Source organism: Schistocerca serialis, chromosome 5, assembly GCF_023864345.2.
Source record: "Schistocerca serialis cubense isolate TAMUIC-IGC-003099 chromosome 5, iqSchSeri2.2, whole genome shotgun sequence".
Lineage (NCBI taxonomy): Eukaryota > Metazoa > Arthropoda > Insecta > Orthoptera > Acrididae > Schistocerca > Schistocerca serialis.
This window is the reverse complement of record NC_064642.1, coordinates 417,185,454-417,208,499: the sequence shown is the minus strand read 5'-3', so window position 1 is coordinate 417,208,499 and position 23,046 is coordinate 417,185,454. Positions and strand designations below refer to the sequence as shown.

Genomic DNA, 23,046 nt, shown 5'->3' with positions numbered 1-23,046 from the left:
GTGAGATTATAGCAATACCTACGACTAGGCGACCATTACAAGGGGTAGGGAAGTTGTTTATTTTATACAGTATGTCGGAGGATAGGTTTAGGTAATTAGTGAGTAACAATTAAAGAGGAAATTTTTAAGCAATACAAATGGACCAGTAAATATTCTTTGCTTATTACTTGTGATTACATTGAGACATGAATGGTTGAAAGATTTCCTTAATTGGAAGTATATGTTAAAGAATAAAGATGCAAGTGAGAAAAATAAAATTTAAGTGGGGGTAATGTTACTTCCATTGCAAGTAATCCATTATGGGTCAATTTTATTTCAGGTTATATATAACATGTGATAATGCAAGCTATGGCTGCACATCAGTAATGAAACTGGACTCTTTATCATCACATTTGGAAGAATGTGAACATAATCCAAAACGACCTGTAACATGTGAACAAGGCTGTGGCCTGGTAATTCCTAAGGATGAATTAAAGGAGCACAACTGTGTGAGAGAACTGCGTGCATTGATCCACTCACAGCAGCAAAAAATGACTGATTTCCAGCAAGAGATGGCTGAGCAACGTTTCCAGATAAATGAACAAAAGCGCGAACTGCAGTTACTAAAGGTATGTGTCATAAATTATCATATATTTCATGCTTAAACTATGTTTTGGAAAGATTGAAACTGAATAAATATTTCCATTTTGTATATTGGTCACACTTTAAATTCAAACAATTGCATAATCCAGTTCATTGTTTCAAGCTTTTCGCATTTATAACCTGTACAAAGCACCAATCACTTCAATATAAAATATGTTATTTTCTGTCAACCATTCTTGTATCACATTTTAAAATAAGTATACTAATTAATAGTGCCAGAAATTATTTTTATTTTTAATCTGCTTCTTATGAACAATCTAAGTGCAACTAATAAAAATGGTGTATGGTGAATAATAACTGATTTTGATGTCATCATCAATGAGTGTAAAGATTACATATTTCAGTTGCCTAATAGATAGGCTAAAAGGGGATTAAGATGTGGGGGGAAAGAAGAGTCACATGAAAGTATTTTTTGCATCCATAATATTTGTACAGTCTGGTACATAGACCCTGCTTTGTAGTCAAATTGTGCATCTTCAGGATAACTTTATCATACTGCTTTCTCCCTGACAGAATATAGCTTTAATGATTGTGATTGAAAGAACTTATATTAATCAGTTTATTATTAATTAAAACCAAAACGTGGGACAGTGTCACCAGTATTACACGAGAGAGAGAGAGAGAGAGAGAGAGAGAGAGAGAGAGAGAGAGAGAGAGAGAGAGAGAGAGAGAGAGAGAGAGAGATTACACAGTCACAATAAAAGAAGCCCAAAACAAAATAAGTAAAGTCTTTTAGGTGGACAAAATTGACTTCACAGAGTGTACCCATAGCAGAAATTATGGTACATTGAAACTGATATAACGGGGCCTTCGTTGTGGTAGCAGCCATTGGAACAACCCTTCTCACCTTACCCTTTGAATGACTTGCAACCTGGGCAAGCCTTTCTAGATGGTACTGTTTCAGCAGCTTGTGTGTCAAATGTCAGCTAGAAATGTTTTGTGGGATGTTGGTAGTGGTGATGGTGGGGTCATAGCTTTTAGAAAACAGTTAATCTTGGATGCCCAAAGGACAAAGTATGTGGCATTCTGCTGACCATGACAGAACAAAAACCTGCCTTGAAATATATGAAAATAAAATTTAACGTCAAAATTGTGGAGTAAATAGTGGTTCCTGACAAATGACAATGGTTGAATAATATGATGTCGGATGAAACCGTATGTTACCACATATCTTACTTCTCACCATTAGCATCACAGGGACCTTCCCTTCCCACCACTTGATTTGAACAAGGTACTTCCAGATCATGTCAGTTCACTGGAATGTGGTAGCCTTCTTTGCCACAAAGGTGGGTATTGCACCTACTGATAAACAAATGCAAATAATTGCCTTTACTACAGTATCCAGTGATTCACAAATGAAAATTATTAGTTTCTCAGACTGAAACTGGAAATTACAAAAAATATTTTACTATTAAAAAGTGGGAGCTACTCTTGCTATGAAGATTTTCTAGCTTGGTATTTAAATTGTATTGTGATTATTGCCCTTGAGTTACCGTAATTAGTCAGTGACTTGAAGCAAATTTTAATAAGCTGTAGCAACATCTATGTAAAAAATGGCTATAAGAAAATCTCTGGTAAAGATAGCTACTCAAACTGTTGGCACTAATTTGCATTTCATGCAACTGTTTCAGCTTCATGATTGGCAGCATCTTAATCGGCTGTTAGGCATGTTAACATGGGGCTGAAGAAGGCATTGATGACAGAGGACATGAGTCACATTGCATTGGTGCCAGTTGAGTGTGTCAGTAGATCGGGTTTCACTAGGCATGGCCTGCACCTCAATAGGTATGGGAAGGGGAGGCTGGCAAAGCTTATAGGGGACAGTGTGGTGGGCGGTGATGTGAACACTCACGGAAAAATTCCTGTAGTAGTTGGTGTTAGAGCTGCACATTTTTAGGTTGAAGTCAGCTGTTACGTATACTTGCTTAAAGCAAGTCCCTCTAACTAAGGAATCACCTTCAGAGGAGGTCAGGAATCCACATAGAGAAGGAATTAACACATTTCATCAAAATATGAGGTGTTAGAAATAAAGGTAGTGAACTGCTTATGGATGTTGACTCTGATATTATTGGTATATCAGAGTACCACTTAAATAAATTGACACTTCAGAGGCTTCCTTTACCAGGATACAGATTAGCTGGCTGTTTTTCAAGGAGTTCCTGGTGGAATGGGGAGTGGCCATTTACTTAAAAAAATCAGTATTCCGTTTGAATCCAGAGACATTGGTACTGCACTGGACAGATATTTGAATGTTGTGCAGAGAGTCAAATTTAGTGAAACGAAACTTCTAATTGTTGTTGTTTATAGATCCCCTAACTCTGACTTCAGAGCATTTCTGCTCAAGCTAGAGAGGGTTCTTGGTTCACTTTATAGGAAGTAACAGAAATTAGTTATATGTGGTGTCTTCAATATTAATTTTGTATGTGATTGTGCAATAAAAAGGATGTTGGCAGATCTCCTAAACTCATATGATCTGATGCAGGATGTGTTTTTTCCATCTAGGGTGCAGGCAGGAGAACAGTAGCACAGCCATAGACATTTTTATTCATTCTTCATTACTAGATGGGCATTCTCTTAGTAAAAGGGTGAATGGCCTTTCAGACCTTGATGCACAAATTTTAACACTAAAAGGCTTTTGTACTCAAACAAATGTTGCATACTGTTACAAACTATGTAGGAAAGTTAATCCAATGGCAGTCGAGAGTTTTTTAAACCTTGATAAGGAACAAGAGTGGCAGGATGTCTATAGTGCCGGTAACACAGTTCTCATGCTCTTTGAGAGTTGATTTCCATTAGAACGCTCTAAATGGGGTACTAGCAGGAAATGGCAGCCTGGGTGGCTGACTAGTGGGATAAGGATATCATGTAGAACAAAGCAGGTATTGTATCAAAATAGTCACAATCAAGCTACAGTAGCCCTTTGCAAAGAGTATAGTGAGGTGCTTAAAAATGTTATTAGAAAGGCAAAGAGTATGTGGTAAGCAAATAGAGTAGCTAATTCACAGAGTAAAATTAAAACCATATGGTCAGTTGTGAAGGAAGTGTCTGGTCGGCAGCACAAGATCGACGATATAAAGTCGGTTCGCAGTAGAAACATTTCTGTTACTGATAAGTCAGATATATGTACAGTATTAAACAACCATTTTCTGAGCATTGCTGGTGAATTAAATCAAAGTTTAGTTTCTACAGGGAATCATATAATGCTCTTAGAAAATGCCTTTCTGAGACTGATGGCTGAAATACTCCTCTGTGATACTGACAAGGGGGATATTGAGTCAATAATTAAATCACTGAAGACTAAGGATGCTCATGGATATAATGGAGTGCCTAGCAGAATATTGAAGTACTGTGCTGCACATGTTAGCCCTGTACTTAGCCATTTTTGTAATTTTTGCTTTAGGAATGGTCAGTTTCCTGAATGATTAAACTACTCAGTAGTAAAGTGGCATTATAAAAAGGAAGAAAGGGATAATATAGACAATTTTAGACCTATTTCTATGCCATCAGTGTTTGCTTAAGTTATTGAAAAGGCTGTGTATGTAAGGATAATTGATCATTTTATATCACGTAATTTGCTATCAAATGTATAGTTCAGCTTCAGAAGTCATTTAACAACTGAAAATGCTATACTCTTTTCACTGTGAGGTACTGGATGGGTTAAACAAAAGGTTTTGAACACTAGGCACATTTTTTGATTTAACTAAGGTGTTTGTGTTGATCACAAAGTGGTGCTCCAGAAGTTGGACCATTACAGAATATGGGGAGTAGCTCACAATTGGTTCACATCTTACTTTAACAACATACAGCAAAAGATCATTATTCAGAATGGCTGTGATGTGAGGTCCAAGTGGGGTACGGTCAAAATGCAGGGGATGCCCCATGAATCAGTGTTGGGGCCATTCCTGTTCCGTATTTATATAAACGATATGCCCTCTAGTATTATGGCTAATTCTAAAATATTTCAGTTTGCTGATGGCACTAGCAAGTTTGTTGTGTGCAACATGGGCTCTGTTTCAAACAGTGCAGTTCATAAGTTATGGTTTCTAGAAAATGAACTAATGCTAAATCACAGTAAGATTCTGTTTTTACAGTTTCTAACACACGATTCAACAAAACCCAACATTTTAATTTCACAGAATGGGCATATGATTAGCAAAACTGAACAGTTCAAATTTCTAGGTGTTCAGATAGATAGTAAACTGTCATTGGAAAGCCCACATTCAGGATCTTGTTCAGAGACTTAATGCTGCCATTTTTACTTTTCGAATGGGCCCTGAAGTAAGTGATCGTTTAACATTAAAATTAGTCTACTTTGTTGACCTTCATTTGCATGTGTCATAGCAATATTAGCTTATTCCCAAGAATTATCAGCTTTCACTCAGTTAATACTTGGCAGAAATCAAACCTGCATTTGGATCAGACTTCCTTAACTCTTGTGCAGAAAGGTCTGCAGTATACTGCTGCACAATTTTCAATAAGCTACCACAAGAGTTCAAATATCTTAGTAGTAACCCATACGCTTTCAAATCAAAACTGAAGAGTTTCCTCATGGGTCGTTCCCTCTATTCTGTTGAGGAGTTCCTTGAAAAATTAAGCTGATTCTAATCTTATAAAATGTTGATTGCATCTACTTAAACTTATGGCTTGACTTTTTTTGGTTTCATAAACATTTTGTGTGTTATAACTTTTATGTTGTAATTTCATGTACTGAGACGTTCCATAACCTTGGAGATTTGCTCCCCAATTTGGTCCTACCAAACTAGACGTGTAAATAAATAAATAAATAAATAAATAAAAATTTCAAACTTCTAATTATAGGTGCACTTCAGCTGTTTGAAAAATGCTTAAATTGTTGAATGATAGAATACTGATAAATTTTTCACAGCATAACTCCTGAACTGCCTCTAAGGTAGGCTCCAATAAAATTTCTCTCAGAAAAACTAAAATATGAATTTAAAAATGGAATTGTAACATTGGCATAGACTGTTACCCTTTGATTTCATCCATAATGCTTATGAGGTCATTGTTATAAAAATCAATGTTAAAATTTGGTCCAGCTGCCTGTTTACAGGGTTAAAAAAGAAACATCAAAATGTACATATTTCAAAAGTCGAGCCTGCACCATCATAATAACCATAAAGCAATCTCTAAAAGTGACCAATATAAACTGTCCAATCACAGTAATGTGACCACATGCCGAAAGGCTGAATAACTGCCTTTTCAGTGCAAACTGCTGTGACATATGCAGGAAGAGCATAAGGGAGGTTCTGGAAGGTACCAACAGAGGTGTGAAGTTGTGCTGACTAGTGGCATGGCCAGCTGCACTAGGTTTCTTGACAGAGGACCCACGGCATGATTGAGGTGTCCCACTGATTCTCGATAGTGTTTAAATTGGGGGAGTTGCTGGCCAGGGGAGTATGGTAAACTCATCCTGGTGCTCTTTGAACTACACATGTACACTGTGTGCTGTTTGACACATTGCATTGTCTTGCTCGTAGGTGCCATTGTGCTGAGGAAAAACAAAGTGCATGTAGTGTTCGACATGGCCCACAAGGATGGAGGCATACTTGTTCTTCATTTGTGCCTTCAAGTATGATGTCATAACCCATGGAATGGCATGAAAGCATTCCACAGACCATAATGCTCCATCCTCAGGTGTGGATGCTTCTGACAATTATTGCAGGGTGGTTGTTTTCAGACATTTCATGCCAGTGGGGCATAAGATGGAAGTCATCCAATAAGGCCACCTATTGTAACTCAGTGGATATCCAATTGTGGTATGGGCATGCAAATTCCAGCCTTCATCAACAGTGAACAGCAGTTGGGCATGTGCTCCAGAGGCCCATACGCAGTAGTCCGCAGAATGGTCATTGAGGAGACACTGTTAGTAGCCCCTTCGTTCATTTGGGTGGTCAAATGTTTAACAGTTGTACATCTACTTGTGCGCACATATCTCGACTCTACTTGTGCGTACACATCTCGACAGCTGTTGTTCACCCCTGTCATTTATGCCCTGTGGTGCACCACAGTTTCCCTGGCTCCAGTTTTGGATAGGGCTGTTTTTCTACGCTTAGTATACTTTAACTATGGCAAAACAAGAATGGTTTACAAACAATGGAAAGGCATCCACCCTAGGACTCAAAGCTAATGATTATGATCTTTTGGACGTTAGATAAATCAATCCATTTCCGCATTACGACAATGACTCTGTTTTTTGCATTCTTTGGACATGCTTTATATACCATCTGCTGCTAATGCTGCCATCTTCTGTCTGAGAGTGGATATTACACATTGACTTCAAACATAGGCGGTGGTCACATTAATGTGATGGTACCGTGTAACCCCCCCATGAACCATGGACCTTGCCGTTGGTGGGGAGGCTTGCGTGCCTCAGCGATACAAATGGCCATACCGTAGGTCAACCACAACGGAGGCGTATCTGTTGAGAGGCCAGACAAACATGTGGTTCCTGAAGAGGGGCAGCAGCCTTTTCAGTAGTTGCAGGGGCAACAGTCTGGATGGTTGACTGATCTGGCCTTGTAACATTAACCAAAACGGCCTTGCTGTGCTGGTACTGCGAACGGCTGAAAGCAAGGGGAAACTACAGCCGTAATTTTTCCCGAGGACATGCAGCTTTACTGTATGATTAAATGATGATGGCGTCCTCTTGGGTAAAATATTCCGGAGGTAAAATAGTCCCCCATTCGGATCTCCGGGCGGGTACTACTCAAGAGGACGTCGTTATCAGGAGAAAGAAAACTGGCGTTCTACGGATCGGAGCGTGGAATGTCAGATCCCTTAATCGGGCAGGTAGATTAGAAAATCTAAAAAGGGAAATGGATAGGTTAAAGTTAGATATAGTGGGAATTAGTGAAGTTCGGTGGCAGGAGGAACAAGACTTTTGGTCAGGTGATTACAGGGTTATAAATACAAAATCAAATAGGGGTAATGCAGGAGTAGGTTTAATAATGAATAAAAAAATAGGAGTGCGGGTTAGCTACTACAAACAGCATAGTGAACGCATTATTGTGGCCAAGATAGACACAAAGCCCATGCCTACTACAGTAGTACAAGTTTATATGCCAACTAGCTCTGCAGATGATGAAGAAATTGATGAAATGTATGACGAGATAAAAGAAATTAGTCAGGTAGTGAAGGGAGACGAAAATTTAATAGTCATGGGTGACTGGAATTCGTCAGTAGGAAAAGGGAGAGAAGGAAACATAGTTGGTGAATATGGATTGGGGGGAAGAAATGAAAGAGGAAGCCGCCTTGTAGAATTTTGCACAGAGCATAACTTAATCATAGCTAACACTTGGTTCAAGACTCATAAAAGAATGTTGTATACCTGGAAGAATCCTGGAGATACTAAAAGGTATCAGATAGATTATATAATGGTGAGACAGAGATTTAGGAACCAGGTTTTAAATTGTAAGACATTTCCAGGGGCAGATGTGGATTCTGACCACAATCTATTGGTTATGAACTGCAGATTGAAACTGAAGAAACTGCAAAAAGGTGGGAATTTAAGGAGATGGGACCTGGATAAACTGAAAGAACCAGAAGTTGTACAGAGTTTCAGGGAGAGCATAAGGGAACAATTGACAGGAATGGGGGAAAGAAATACAGTAGAAGAAGAATGGGTAGCTCTGAGGGATGAAGTAGTGAAGGCAGCAGAGGATCGAGTAGGTAAAAAGACGAGGGCTAATAGAAATCCTTGGGTAACAGAAGAAATATTGAATTTAATTGATGAAAGGAGAAAATATAAAAATGCAGTGAATGAAGCAGGCAAAAAGGAATAGAAACGTCTCAAAAATGAGATCGACGGGAACTGCAAAATGGCTAAGCAGGGATGGCTAGAGGACAAATGTAAGGATGTAGAGGCCTGTCTCACTAGGGGTAAGATAGATACTGCCTACAGGAAAATTAAAGAGACCTTTGGAGAGAAGAGAACCACTTGTCTGAATATCAAGAGCTCAGATGGCAACCCAGTTCTAAGCAAAGAAGGGAAAGCAGAAAGGTGGAAGGAGTATATAGAGGGTTTATACAAGGGCGATGTACTTGAGGACAATATTATGGAAATGGAAGAGGATGTAGATGCAGACGAAATGGGAGATAAGATACTGCGTGAAGAGTTTGACAGAGCACTGAAAGACCTGAGTCAAAACAAGGCCCCGGGAGTAGACAACATTCCATTAGAACTACTGATGGCCTTGGGAGAGCCAGTCATGACAAAACTCTACCATCTGGTGAGCAAGATGTATGAGACAGGCGAAATACCCTCATACTTCAAGAAGAATATAATAATTCCAATCCCAAAGAAAGCAGGTGTTGACAGATGTGAAAATTACCGAACTATCAGTTTAATAAGTCAGAGTTGCAAAATACTAACACGAATTCTGTACAGACGAATGGAAAAACTGGTAGAAGCGGACCTCGGGGAAGATCAGTTTGGATTCCGTAGAAATGTTGGAACACATGAGGCAATACTAACCTTACGACTTATCTTAGAAGAAAGATTAAGAAAAGGCAAACCTACGTTTCTAGCATTTGTAGACTTAGAGAAAGCTTTTGACAATGTTAACTGGAATACTCTCTTTCAAATTCTGAAGGTGGCAGGGGTAAAATACAGGGAGCGGAAGGCTATTTACAATTTGTACAGATACCAGATGGCAGTTATAAGAGTCGAGGGGCATGAAAGGGAAGCAGTGGTTGGGAAAGGAGTGAGACAGGGTTATAGCCTCTCCCCGATGTCATTCAATCTGTATATTGAGCAAGCAGTAAAGGAAACAAAAGAAAAATTCAGAGTAGGTATTAAAATTCATGGGGAAGAAGTAAAAACTTTGAGGTTTGCCGCTGACATTGTAATTCTATCAGAGACAGCAAAGGACTTGGAAGAGCAGTTGAATGGAATGGACAGTGTCTTGATAGGAGGATATAAGATGAACATCAACAAAAGCAAAACGAGGATAGTGGACTGTAGTCAAATTAAATCTGGTGATGCTGAGGGAATTAGATTAGGAAATGAGACACTTAATGTAGTAAAGGAGTTTTGCTATTTGGGGAGCAAAATAACTGATGATGGTCGAAGTAGAGAACATATAAAATGTAGTCTGGCAATGGCAAGGAAAGCGTTTCTGAAGAAGAGAAATTTGTTAACATCGAGTATAGATTTAGGTGTCAGGAAGTCGTTTCTGAAAGTATTTGTATGGAGTGTAGCCATGTATGGAAGTGAAACATGGACGGTAAATAGTTTGGACAAGAAGAGAATAGAAGCTTTCGAAATGTGGTGCTACAGAAGAATGCTGAAGATAAGGTGGGTAGATCACGTAACTAATGAAGAGGTACTGAATAGGATTGGGGAGAAGAGAAGTTTGTGGCACAACTTGACTAGAAGAAGGGATCGGTTGGTAGGACATGTTTTGAGGCATCAAGGGATCACAAATTTAGCATTGGAGGGCAGCGTGGAGGGTAAAAATCGTAGAGAGAGACCAAGAGATGAATACACTAAGCAGATTCAGAAGGATGTAGGTTGCAGTAGGTACTGGGAGATGAAGCAGCTTGCACATGATAGAGTAGCATGGAGAGCTGCATCAAACCAGTCTCAGGACTGAAGACCACAACAACAACAACAACAACAACAACCGTGTAAAAAATAATCAAGAACAATAACAGTAATAATAAAATAATGTGGCTACTTCCGTTGCAGCCATGTCCTCTCAAGATGTACATTCGGATCACTTTCAGCCGATAAAAGTAGATTGAAATTGAATTCCATGTGTTATCCTGGATACTGGCTGAGTCACAGTAACAGCACTACGCATACACAGCCAGTGTTTTTTCCTGAAGGCCACCTCCCGCAGGCAAACATAGAAGTAACACACATGAGCAGTTTGGGATTGTAAACATAACATCCAAACAGAACCTTTTCAGATCTTGTTTAATATCTATTAATTATTGACTCCACAGATGAGATTTAAATTTCTGGACTACCAACATAGTCGTACATCTTTGTTTCTTTGGTGTTCTCTTTGGATTTCATGTTTACATTCATGAAGTGCTCACTTGTATTAGTTAAGAGTTTGCCTCCAGGATGTGGCATTCAGGAAGATACACTGGCTATATATGCATATTGCTGTTGTTGTGATGTTGCCAGTACCCAGGACAACATATGTTCTGTTTTAATCTATTTTACCAGTTGATGGCAATGTGAATTTAAATCTTAAGAGGGCAGGGTGGAAGGAAAGTAGTCATGTTATTTTATTATTACTTTTATTGTTCTTGTTTACATTTTATATTGGTCAGTTTTAAAGAGTCTTGTATGATTATTCTGACGATGAAGGCTTGAGCTTCAAAATGTATAAATTCTACAGTTTTTTACACTGTAAGTAAGTGGTTGAGCTGCCATTTTAACATTGACTGTGAATCATGTAGCACATCATAAAGAGAATTCATTGTTGGAATTCAAATATTTGTGCCCACAGTATTTCCATGTGTCTTGGCTGGCACATTATAGACAAGAGATTAATAACATTATACTTAGATTTAGAGACAGGAAAGCTGTAGTAAAAAGAATAAAATTCTCAGCTAAGATTGGAAAATAACATTTTCAGTTGATAGTATGTTGTGTTTAGGATAAAAGTGTGAATAAAGTGTCACAGAATTCACACAATAAAAAGAGAAATAAAAATACATGAAGGATGTAAACATCACCTAAAGTTTGCTTACATGCTAGGACACTGAATGTGAAAATGAAAATAATTTGATAACAGACAACGAATTATCAGTTCTGAGAAACTGAGTTCGACCATGAAAAGAGGAGATGTATAATATTACGTAGGAGATGTATAATATTACGTAGGAGATGTATAATATTACGTAGGAGATGTATAATATTACGTAGGAGATGTATAATATTACGTAGGAGATGTATAATATTACGTAGGAGATGTATAATATTATGTAGGAGATGTATAATGTTGTTTATTATTTTGTATTTGGAAATAATTTCATAAGACATGTGTTTTCCTTATGTTTGATGGAAGTGTTATTAATTTAAGAACTGGCTATTTGGTGGTTCTGGTATGGTACTGTATTCATTTCACCACTCCACAACTTCATGTAAATATAAGGTATATTATAATATTGCAGTCTTGCTAGTCTTATTATAAGGTCATTCAATAAGAAACCCATTTTGTAAAGAATATGTTAAGAGAATGGGATACAACACTGTAATTTTTTCAACACAATCCCCCTGAACTTCTGTGCACTTGTACCAGTGCTGGACAAGCTTCTCAATTCTACGTGGACAGAATTCTTGGGGAGTGGGTGCGTAACCAGTTATGCATTACTGCCTAGACCTCACCATCATTGTACCTTGAGCCACTAAGAGCTTGTTTCAATGAATTTAAAATGTGCCAGATCTCATGAATACAGGGGTGAGGTAAGCAGGTGAACTTCACATCTCACTGCACACACCCACGTACTGCTCGTTTTGATATCAGATGTTTTGAAAACCATCTCGCATGCACAGTATTGAAAGTCAGTACATCATAAACAATGTGGTGGGCTGATCTGACAGTAATGTTCATTGTTGCTGCAATATCACTCGCTGTAATATGCCTGTTTTCTCATATCAATTTTGCCAATGTTGTTCTCTGTGACTGCACAGAAAGAATTTCCTGGACCCGGCAAATATTCAACACTTGTTACAACCTGTTTGAATTTATCTGCCCAGTCATACTCTTGTGTTTGACTCAAACAACTTTCAACGTATTGCACTGCCACGCAATGGTGAATTTTGATTGGTTTCAACCCTTCAGCTAACATAAACCTAATGACCCCTCCACTGCTCCACTTTGGTGCAAACGTGCAAGGTTGGTGCCATCTTGTTTTAATGATTCTCAATATCCCATTCGCTAGACAGGTGTGCCAGCCCCTTCTGGTAATAGTTCTAGGACACCATCAACAAATAAAAATAACAAAGAAGCACAAACTTTGTTGAAGTTTTGTAGTTTTTGTACAACTTTTCTGGTTATTTATTGAATGGTCCTTGTCTCCTGAGCAGTGAGTTCAAAAAGAATGATTAGAGACCTTCTTTCAGGATTTTATGCGAGCAATGCGTATATCCAATCCAGCGATGAGAGCTATAGCGGACCAAATGGAAAGAGATGAAGTGTTGAGGTGGTCCAATTCCTTGACAAGGGCAAGAGTAACTAGATGGGGTGGAATGATTTCAACCCCTGATGATGTTTTGCAGGTAATAAGATGTCTAAACATCAGACATACAAGTATTTGATACTACCACATAAGTTCTGCAGTTAATACTCTCTGCAGTTTGTGTATGCTTGTATTAAATCTTGTAAGCTCTTTATAAGAATGATGTCAGTAGCCTCTAAAATATATTGTAGATTCAAACATTTAGTTTTCTCTCTTCAGCTGGCTATTTGCTAATTACAGAAATATGGATAACTGCACATGAAGGCTGCCAGTATTTTCTAAATTATTCTTTTCTCCTGAAATGAGAACCCATTTTTATCTGTGTGCCATATATGGACACTTTTCATATGGTAGGGAACAAATGTCTGTGGTTCACTTGTACAAGCCTTTCAAATGGTCACCTTTTAACAACTTGCATGTCTGGTTTGTCACATGTTTAACTATTGGTGATTGTGATGTGTGTATGAGAAGTGAAGCATTTTATCTTTTGTTGGTATTTTTCTTCTTTGAGAGAGAAGGGAAGGGTAAGAAATCCAGTGTCCACACCAAATGCCATCGACTCTAATGTCTTCATTCAGAGGACATTTTGACTAAGTTTTTATTGTATTCGTAATAATTTGGGATTTTTAAAAATAATTTTCCCTTTATTTAGGAAAACTGTTGTACACTGTTAATTGACCATTTCAGTCTGAGGGAGGTGCCAGTTTAGTTATTGGTCATTGTCTCAAAGGCATGCTTAGTTTTTAAGTACAGCTTTCCATTAATACCTGTATGAACAGTGGACTAGTGTTCAAAATACTGTAAATTGTTATTGGCCCCCTGAACTGAGCCTTTTTGTTACAGACACTAATGCTGATAAGCTGATCGATCATGAGCTGTTCATGATCAGTGAGAAATCCGTGTTAAAGTTCTGTTCTAGCCCATTTTAAAATTATCGTTACATGTTCATTAATATTTAAAGTTTGTGTGGTGATCAGTGTGTATACTTCCCGGGAGATCTGGGAAAAACCTGGGAATTTTCTCATCCAGGAAATACCCAGAAAAAACTTCTGAATTATTAGAATTCCAGGAACTTTTCATTATTTTAGTTTTCAGTTAATTTTTTTTTTAATTTTGTATGGTAAGGCTTGGTACTCTATAACAAAGATTATCTTCATCCTGCTGCTGCAGAATAATACTGCAACTGTAAAACATAAATAAGAAAATAACACAAAGAAAATGCACTATTTACAACAGCAAAAGACAGTGCACAACAGGTGTCTGCTGACAGCAAAAATGTCGAAGACTATGATGCAACACTTGGTAACAACAAACTGCTTTCAATGCGGGGCCCATGAAAAACACTTGTGGTCCTTGTTTAGGTGAGTGGGACGTCACAAGTGATTACATTTCTAATACGTTGTGGCGAAAATATTGCGAATGGTGTTTTGAGAAGTGTTACTTTCAAAATAAATTTCCTTTCATGCAAGGTGAATTATGTTGTGTGATGAATTCCTTAAATCGTGGAGCGTTAAACTCTCATTCAAAATTTAACACTTTGAGGACCAGCCACTTAGAAAAATTTTGGGCTCAGAAGACCAACCATTTATGCCATTGTTTGAAATTTTACTGCCGTATTTTTGTTTGATTTGTCTTAAAGGGTAACACATGCTGAAAAACACCAAGCTTCAAAATTAGTTTCGTAGATTACAAATTATGCATTAAAAATGGCAAAAAGTGTAATTGTCCTTCAAAAAATTGTGATTTGAGTTCCTGAGCAGTTACACATGTGAGATGCTTTTCTATAGAAAAGTTGAAGTGCTCAGCAAAACATGTACTCAGCCAGGTAACCCACAAAATATTCAGTGCACAACAATGAAAACTATAATTGTGCTTGTCAGAAATAATCAGCTGCTGCAATTTAAGCTGTGCCTGTAGGATACTGCCCTACCACACTCTCAGGGAAAAAAAATCAAAAAAGTTTTGACAATCAATATTATATGTAAAAGCTTAGCTTTTCTTGTAACTATACTGTATATATAATAATTTAAACCATTAACTTTTCCAACTTTTGTGTTCGCACTGCTTAACGAAGATGTTCCTATTGGCTGGCTACATCATGGATCCTGTGCTCTGAATATCTGTTGTCATTGTCTGGCTAGATCACATTACATGAGCTGTGATTGGCTGGCAGAAGAGCATCACAATCTCGATTTCAATGCTTTGCAAGCTATGGTGCTGTCTGGTGGAATGTATGTTTATATTTTCATAATTAAGTGCCGGGAAGTTTTATGCTCCTGTATAAAACATTCACCATTCAAAGGATTGATAAGTTTTACAGCTCTGAGGAAAAGTATATTGTTACTTAACACAGAAAAAATGTAATTTCACCTGGGATGTAGGATATTTTCACCCAGGAAAAGTGTAATTTCACCCGAGGTAGTTTACTCTTAACTGGGAAATCCTGGATTCCCCCCCCCCCCCCCCCCCTCCATTTGTCTGCGTATATATCCTCAGTGAGGTAGGGAAGCAGTGAATTAGCAGCATATCATATGCAGTCAACAGATTCATTGTCAACAGTGTTAAATCTTCTATGTTTTTCCACTGGCACATAGAGTGCATATTTACTGTAATAGGTTACTCCCCTCTCGCTCTGAAGGAATCGAGGACACAGTAAATAGCTCTCCACAGACACTAAAGAGGAGGGTTTGCAGAAATACATTGCAAGCCATCTTAAACGCCTATGTTCAATACTTTTTGGGGCCATTTTATGGGTGATCCAAACCACAAACAAATTTTGTAAACTGCTGTATCTTGCCCCCCCCCCTCCCGCCCCCCCTTTTTTATGTCTTTTTGCATCTTGTTATGAAGTTATTCTTTCCATACAGGAAGTCAACACTACCCTTAAATGCTTTCTGTAAAGATGTGAAATGAGAGAACAGTAACTTATAGTCACATCAAGGTGTGTAAGTATGTTATTTCTCTTATTGCAATCTACTGAGCATTTGGAACAACAGCAGGTCAAACTATAATTTGGTGTCTGTAGTTTTTGTAAAGCTCTTTAAGATGAATAACAAGACAACTCCTGTGAAAATGACAAGACCAGTTTCCTTCCCATCCTTCACCAATCTGCACTTGTGCTCTGTCTCTAATAAAGTTGTTGTTAATGGGACATTAAATGCTAACATTCTTTCCTCTATATCCTTGAATCTGTAATTGATAGTACACCAGCTTGAAAGGTTCAGCAGCATTCAAAAAGATTATCACAGGAAAAAAATGCATTCACCACTTTTTGTTAGCATAACCCCAAAGAGGGCACAATTAACCTTTGAAAGGCAAAGTAGTATCCCCCACCCCTAGCCAATGCAGAAAACTTCAAGGCAGCTTAATAGAACTGATTGTAAGATACTTTCACTGTGCTGAGTTCACGGGACAAGCCAATAATTTCTTGCTATGTATGATTCTATTAATTTAAAACAAAGTTCTGTGTCATGAATACATAGAGTTCTAGTATTTTCTATCTACCTACCTTTTTTAGTTGTCAGTAGAATCGTGTGTGCACTGTAGAAAATGTTTATAGGACAGTTCTTAGGCAGTTGCTATGTATAAACATGAGAGAAGTTGGAAACAGAGATGTTAAATTTCTTATGGATTAAATCTATATTTAAGATCAGCTTCACACTTTTAAATGTTGTAACATCTGTATTGCCGTACATCTCCCTCTTCATTTGCGATAGTAGATTGTGGCTTGATTGCCTAAAAAAGTTTAAGCCAGGTAGTGAATACAAAAACACACAGCAACCGCTAGGAAAAGATGTAAATTTGATCTTGGAATGCAATCCTTTCATGTGCTATTTTAAGGCATCGCAAGGGTGAAATGAGGTAGGCTGTGGGAAATATTTGAAAGCAATGGCTTTCAAAAAAAAAAAAAAAAAAAAAAAATGGTAATAATTGTTACCAGCTGTTGCAAATACAACTCTACTCTCTTGGGAATTCCAATGACAAGTCCATAAAGCCTACAGTAACTAGTCTGTCCATCCCCAGTCTTACTCAGCCTCTTCTGGAACGTCATGGGTAAATAATGGAAAGCAATATCTTTAGCAGGTATTAAGATCCAACAATAATACTTTTATTATCTTACTCTTTGCCTCTCTGAAGATGACTTTCAGGAAGCAGTCCATCTGTTACCTAGTTTAGTAGTAGCATTCATAGTATACTGGATGACTTGAAGTTTCAGCTGCGTTAACTATAGTTGGCTAGAGTTGAGACAATGATGGATAATACACTTGCCAACTACACTTACATTCTTGCTGTTGTTTAACAGATAACCACTATTTCTCCAATTGTCCAATTAAACAAACTTTTTCATGACTAGGTATGTTAACAACCTGTTGATTTCAGGAACACTCATGATGTTTGCTTGAAAAGCCCCAGTTGAGTCCAAAAGTTGTAGTATAGGGGGCGTGTGTGTGTGTGTGTGTGTGTGTGTGTGTGTGTGTGTGTGTGTGTGTGTGTGTGTGTGATAATTTGTCCCTATTTTCTTGTGGATGACACTAGATGTGGAGCAAGAGTGAATGCCATTGCTCATGCAAAACATTCCAGAATGTCTACATTCTGAAATTGCGGGCAAGTGGGTTGCTGAATAACATTCGTTTCAGGAGGATAAGGCGATGTCTCACACAGCATACTCCAACAAATGTTTCCAAACTGTGTGATATCCCACTTTTGCAAGGTGAGTTGGCCATCCTGTTTCCCAGATTTAACAGCTCTGGATTTCCTCCTGTGGGGTATGTAAAGGGCCTTTGTCAATCTTATGCAGACAACCAATGAACTTAAGGGTGCCATTTGCCATGAAATAAGTGCTATTCCACAAGATACATTAAAATGTATTATGGAAACCTTCCCATGATGCCTTCAGCAGTGCAGTATGTCATATATTAATGCATTTTCTTGTGGATGGCACTAGATGTGGAGCAAGAGTGAATGCCATTGCTCATGCAAAACGTTCCAGAATGTCTACATTCTGAAATTGCGGGCAAGTGGGTTGCTGAATAACATTCGTTTCAGGAGGATAAGGCGATGTCCCACACAGCATACTCCAACAAATGTTTCCAAACTGTGTGATATCCCACTTTTGCAAGGTGAGTTGGCCATCCTGTTTCCCAGATTTAACAGCTCTGGATTTCCTCCTGTGGGGTATGTAAAGGGCCTTTGTCAATCTTATGCAGACAACCAATGAACTTAAGGGTGCCATTTGCCATGAAATAAATGCTATTCGACAAGATACATTAAAATGTATTATGGAAACCTTCTCATGATGCCTTCAGCAGTGCAGTATGTCATATATTAATGCATTGCTGCCCTGTATAATTCCGGTGGGAAAATTAACAACAGAATTCAGGTTATAAATGTTAAATAAAGTTTGTAAATTATTTCTTTTATCAGGATCTTTCAGAAATTTAACATCAAATTCTCCCTAGACTGTCATTTGCTTCCTTTTGTCTGCTAGGTGACATAATAATGACTCCTTTTTCCCTAAAAATGTGCAAAAATTTCCCCTTGGGAATCTATACTTATAAGTGACTCCCAGATATCAGCAACACACAAACACTAGCTTCCAGTTATCGATCTAAGCTGAAACAACTGGATACAATAGACTTGAACTTCGTGTTATTTTTAACATTCATGAGAACTTCTCTTTTTTTCATTTTTTCTATGGAAATAGGTCTGCTAATTGATAGTCCTCTATGTTTAACATATGGATTCCTGTTTGTGTGATACACAATTATGTTTGTACGTCTTGCACTGCTGTGACTTATTCAGAGTTGTTACTTAACTAAAATACATCATTGGAATGGTAAGTCTATGTTAGGCTGCTTCAATTTTTAAATAAATGCAGAAATTTGAGAATGTAGCATGTTGTTTTGTGGGTGTATGTTTATTGTATTGGTAATAATGTAGATCCTGGGTGAGAAGTTTAGCGGTAGCACAGATAGATTTTTACTTCATTGCCCTAAAGATAGTAAATGACTGCTTATGCAAGATATCCCAAAAGAGAATGTAATATGAACTGGAGAGTGTAAAAGCACAAAATATTCCAATTTTATTGTTTCAAACTTCCTAAAGAGTACTACATGCATAGTGTAATATACTTAGTCTGTCTTGACTTTCCTTATTCACACCAACAAATTTTGGGATTGTTTAAAGTTATTGAGGTTTTCCAATTCTGGCATTATCTGATGCTAATGATATCATCAGTAAAAAGGAAACATGCAGTTCATATTGAAGTAATGAGCATAGTTGTTTAAAAGCAGTATATTGGTATCAACAGCACACACTATTGATCGACTGCCATAAACACTTTGGGATAGATAAGTAACAAGTATAATAAACCCAAGTTGTCAAAGTGCGAAATCTTGAGGAATACCGCATCCGCCTACTTCTTTGGCAGTGTGGTTTTCACTATTTTGTGTGATCACCACAATTCTTTGCACACTTTCAGTGATACATAATCCATACCTGTATTGCATTTACCATTATTTTCACACTGTAGCAGTTCACCAAAAGTGATGTATGATTGACGGATCAGAGCTCTGTTTCAGGCCTTGAATTACATTCTTTTTTTGTGTTGGATTAATTGCACTGCATAATTCATTTAACAATAGGTACAAGAGCTCATTTATTGGCATCACTTTCCAAAAGCTCAGCTGTTGAAGACCTGATAAGTAGTTTCTTGCCTGGAACTTTGAGATATGGCCACATAATGTTTTCTTCAAGAACTGTTCATATGTTTGATATAAGATGAAAATGGGTCTCTACTTATTAACATCACTCATTTCACCTTTTTTTAGAGAGTGGAACAACTTTTGCTGCCTTGAAAATTTTTGGGAAGTTTGCTGAAGTAAAAAGCAGTTTCTTATATCTGACAGAGGACAAGATACTTGGTGGCAGATATTGTTTTAAAAGGTAATCAGATATACCATCACAACTACAAGATAGCAAGCTGGGCTGCTACATTATGGTACCACTGGTTATACCTGATATAAATGCGTCATGAAATGATGTCAAGATTAATGCTACATCTATACAAAGGGAGATGCAGAAGTGTTAGTTGGTGTAAATAAGAAGGAATCCTTGCAGGTTCCAGAGGAAGACAAATATTTATTTCTCCATGGATTGCTTACTGAAAAATATGCATTGCTCAAACCTGTAAACCAGTTATGTATGAATGTACTACCCCGTTATGAATTTATGTGAGTAATTACCAAGTGGAATTGAACAATACTGGGGATCTTTCATAAATTTCAGCTCATTAATTTAAATTTGTTGAGGGTAAGTTGCCAGTCTTGCATCAGATCCTGTATTTTATAACAATTTTTTAACAATGTCACACAAACATCGTTTGTTGATAATCTCATAGATTTACAGACATTATTGCCAGATTATATATAAATTTCATGAATAATATCAGTCCTACCTCGAGGTACACTGAATGCTACTTTACATGATCATGCCTCCAGATAAAGAACAATGTACGGAGTGCTGCTTACTCAAGCAACTTTTCAAATTTTTTTTTATATGGGCACATTTTGTGTACTTTAGGACAGTGCAGAACTGTATTGTGTTTATTGGCTTCTGGAAGCTATAAATGAACAAAGCAAACTGGATTTTACATAGTTGGTGTTTGTGGAAACCAAGATGGTTCATACATGAGTTATTTGGCCTCCAGAAAAGTTATCATGCATGAACACACAATGTTTCATAATTCTACAGTAGATTGAGATCAGTGAGATACAACAAACCTCTTCTCGTGATTTTGCTGTGAAACCAGTGATTTATCTGACCATGCTGGTCAAATCTTATAGTAAAGTATACAGAGTAGAATCAGACTTTATCAGTGATTACAAAGTAACAATTGAAAGAATACTGGAGAGAAATTTACAAAGCAGACAGTGTAGACATAAATGTAGCTCTTTCTTAAACATGTTCAGATAGTGTGTTTTCACCTCCTGTCCGCCTGAAACAAATAAGCGTAAATTGGAGCTGAAGCAGTAATGGATAGCTCGTGGGATTAAAGTGTCTTGTGTTAGAAAGAGAGCTCTTTACCTAATTAAGAGAACAAGCTGCAGTGATGAATTGAAAATCCATTATCATCCATTTTGTAAAAGCCTCCAGTCTGTTGTTAAGAAGTGAAACTCGTGCACTAAGCTCAAAAATAAAACACCGCAAGATTGAGACAAATGACAAAATGAAAAAACGAAATGAAATTGAACCCACCAAAAGTAGCTTTGGCAGAAATGGTAATGCTTTCAAATCATTAGCCACCAAATTCAGTGATTACTTCCTCACAGTGGCAGAAAATGTGCCACCCATTAATACACAACGAAGCACACAGGCATTAGATTTACTTCTCCAGTCATTATTGTATGAAAAATACAACCCATAATAAGATTAAAAAATTAACCAGAGCGCTAAAAAGGAGTACTTCTGCTGACTGTGATGGTGTTTCTGGCAGAAACTTACACTGACTTGAAATGATTATCCTCAAGTTACCATTGTAATCAATCAGTGACTCATGTCACATGTCTGACAGACTTAAATATGCTGTGGTAACACCCAGCTATGTACGGAGTGCTGCTTACTCAAACAACTTTTCAAATTTTTTATATGAACACATTTTGTGTACTGTAGGACACTGCAGAATTGTATTGTATGATTCTGAAAATGGATAAACTTGTTTATTGGCTTCTGTAAGTTGTAAATGAACAAAGCAGCTAGAGATAATTGAGCCATCTTCAATTTCAAACCCATTCCACTCTTTACAGTCTTTTCAAAACTGTTTGAGAAAGAAGAAGGAGGAGGAGGAGGAGGGCTGTAATGGCTACAGACCAAACAAATAAGGGTGTTTGGTCTAAAGTTATACTTTCTGATCATATATTAATTGCTGTTGTAATAAAGTTTACTGCACCAAGAATTGACAGAATACAAACTCATTTAGTTGGGGGGGGGAGAAAAAAAAAAAAAAACCTTGTGAACTGCTTCTGTTTCTCTTTCATACAGAAACTTGCAACTGAAGTTCTGACACAATTACACAAGGAAAAATTATCCATTTGGAATATTCTGTAACTTTGTCAAAGTCTTAGATTATGTGGGTCACAAAATTTTATGCTATTAATGCAATCTCCCTTGCAGGGACAAAGTTGTTCTTCATAACAGAAAGCAGCAGGACTGATTGACAGACTGTATTGCAGCCATGAAAATAACTTCAGAATAGGTGTCCCATAATGATCAGCAATATAACCACTCTTGGTTGTAACCTACATAAATGATCTTATGATGTTAAAGGGCAGTTAGAAACTGTAGTGTTTGCTGAGATGATTATACAAATGTAGGGTCATAGCCAAATGTGGGTGAATAGCAGCCCACAGGCCACCTGTGGTCTGCTAATGACTTTTTCTGCAGCCTACCAAGACATTCAGAATTTTTATGTAACAATTTATACCTTTTCTGAAGTGGAGAGTTAACTAATGCATGCAATCATTTTAAAAGGTGTAGCTCTCCACTGACCTCTGCTTCCACAAAGTGACCCACGTGCCTATACTGTTGCCCACCCGTGGCTTATATGATGGCTCAAGATGCCTACAAGTGATTCATAGCTAATAGTGTAAGACTTAATCTCACAAAGACTCGTATTATCCAATTTCAAAAGAATCCAAAATTGCTTGTTAGAACCAGAAGTAAACTTTAATGATCATACTCTAAATGAAACACTTCTTTAGAATTCCATGGGATTAACACACAGATAAACTTATCAGGAGACTCGGTTACCATTTTTTTGGCCTTAGATCAATACACAGAGAGATGGTTCTAATGACAGATATGTTGCCTTATTTTACATATTTTTTCTCCATTGTCTTATGGAACTTCCTCCTGGGGCAGTGTATCAAAAGTAAATAGCGTTCATTCATCAGAACCAAGCAGTAAGAATACTCTGTAAAACAGATAACCACACATCTTCCAGAAGCCTTTTTAAGGCTCTTGGAATTCTTAGACTCACTACCCCAATTCATCTGCTCCGTAATGGGATTTGTTGCTGTCAATAAAAGTCAATTTCAGCTGAGCAATGAGCTACATAATGTCAATAAGAGACACAAAAATACATACCATGCAGATTTTTGCCTCCTTTGCTGGTGTTCAGGGTGGAGT

The 23,046-nt window shown here is 37.5% G+C and overlaps 1 protein-coding gene across 2 annotated transcripts in view; it reads left to right on the top strand.

Moving 5' to 3' along the window:
- Positions 1-23,046, top strand: part of LOC126480778 (E3 ubiquitin-protein ligase NRDP1) — a 57,919-nt gene that overhangs the window by 20,007 nt on the left and 14,866 nt on the right. For both annotated transcript variants that reach the window (XM_050104080.1, XM_050104081.1), the window contains 2 exons: positions 320-608; positions 12,746-12,901. In XM_050104080.1, the coding sequence (XP_049960037.1) occupies positions 320-608; positions 12,746-12,901 (445 nt within the window). The remainder of the gene's footprint in view (positions 1-319; positions 609-12,745; positions 12,902-23,046) is intronic.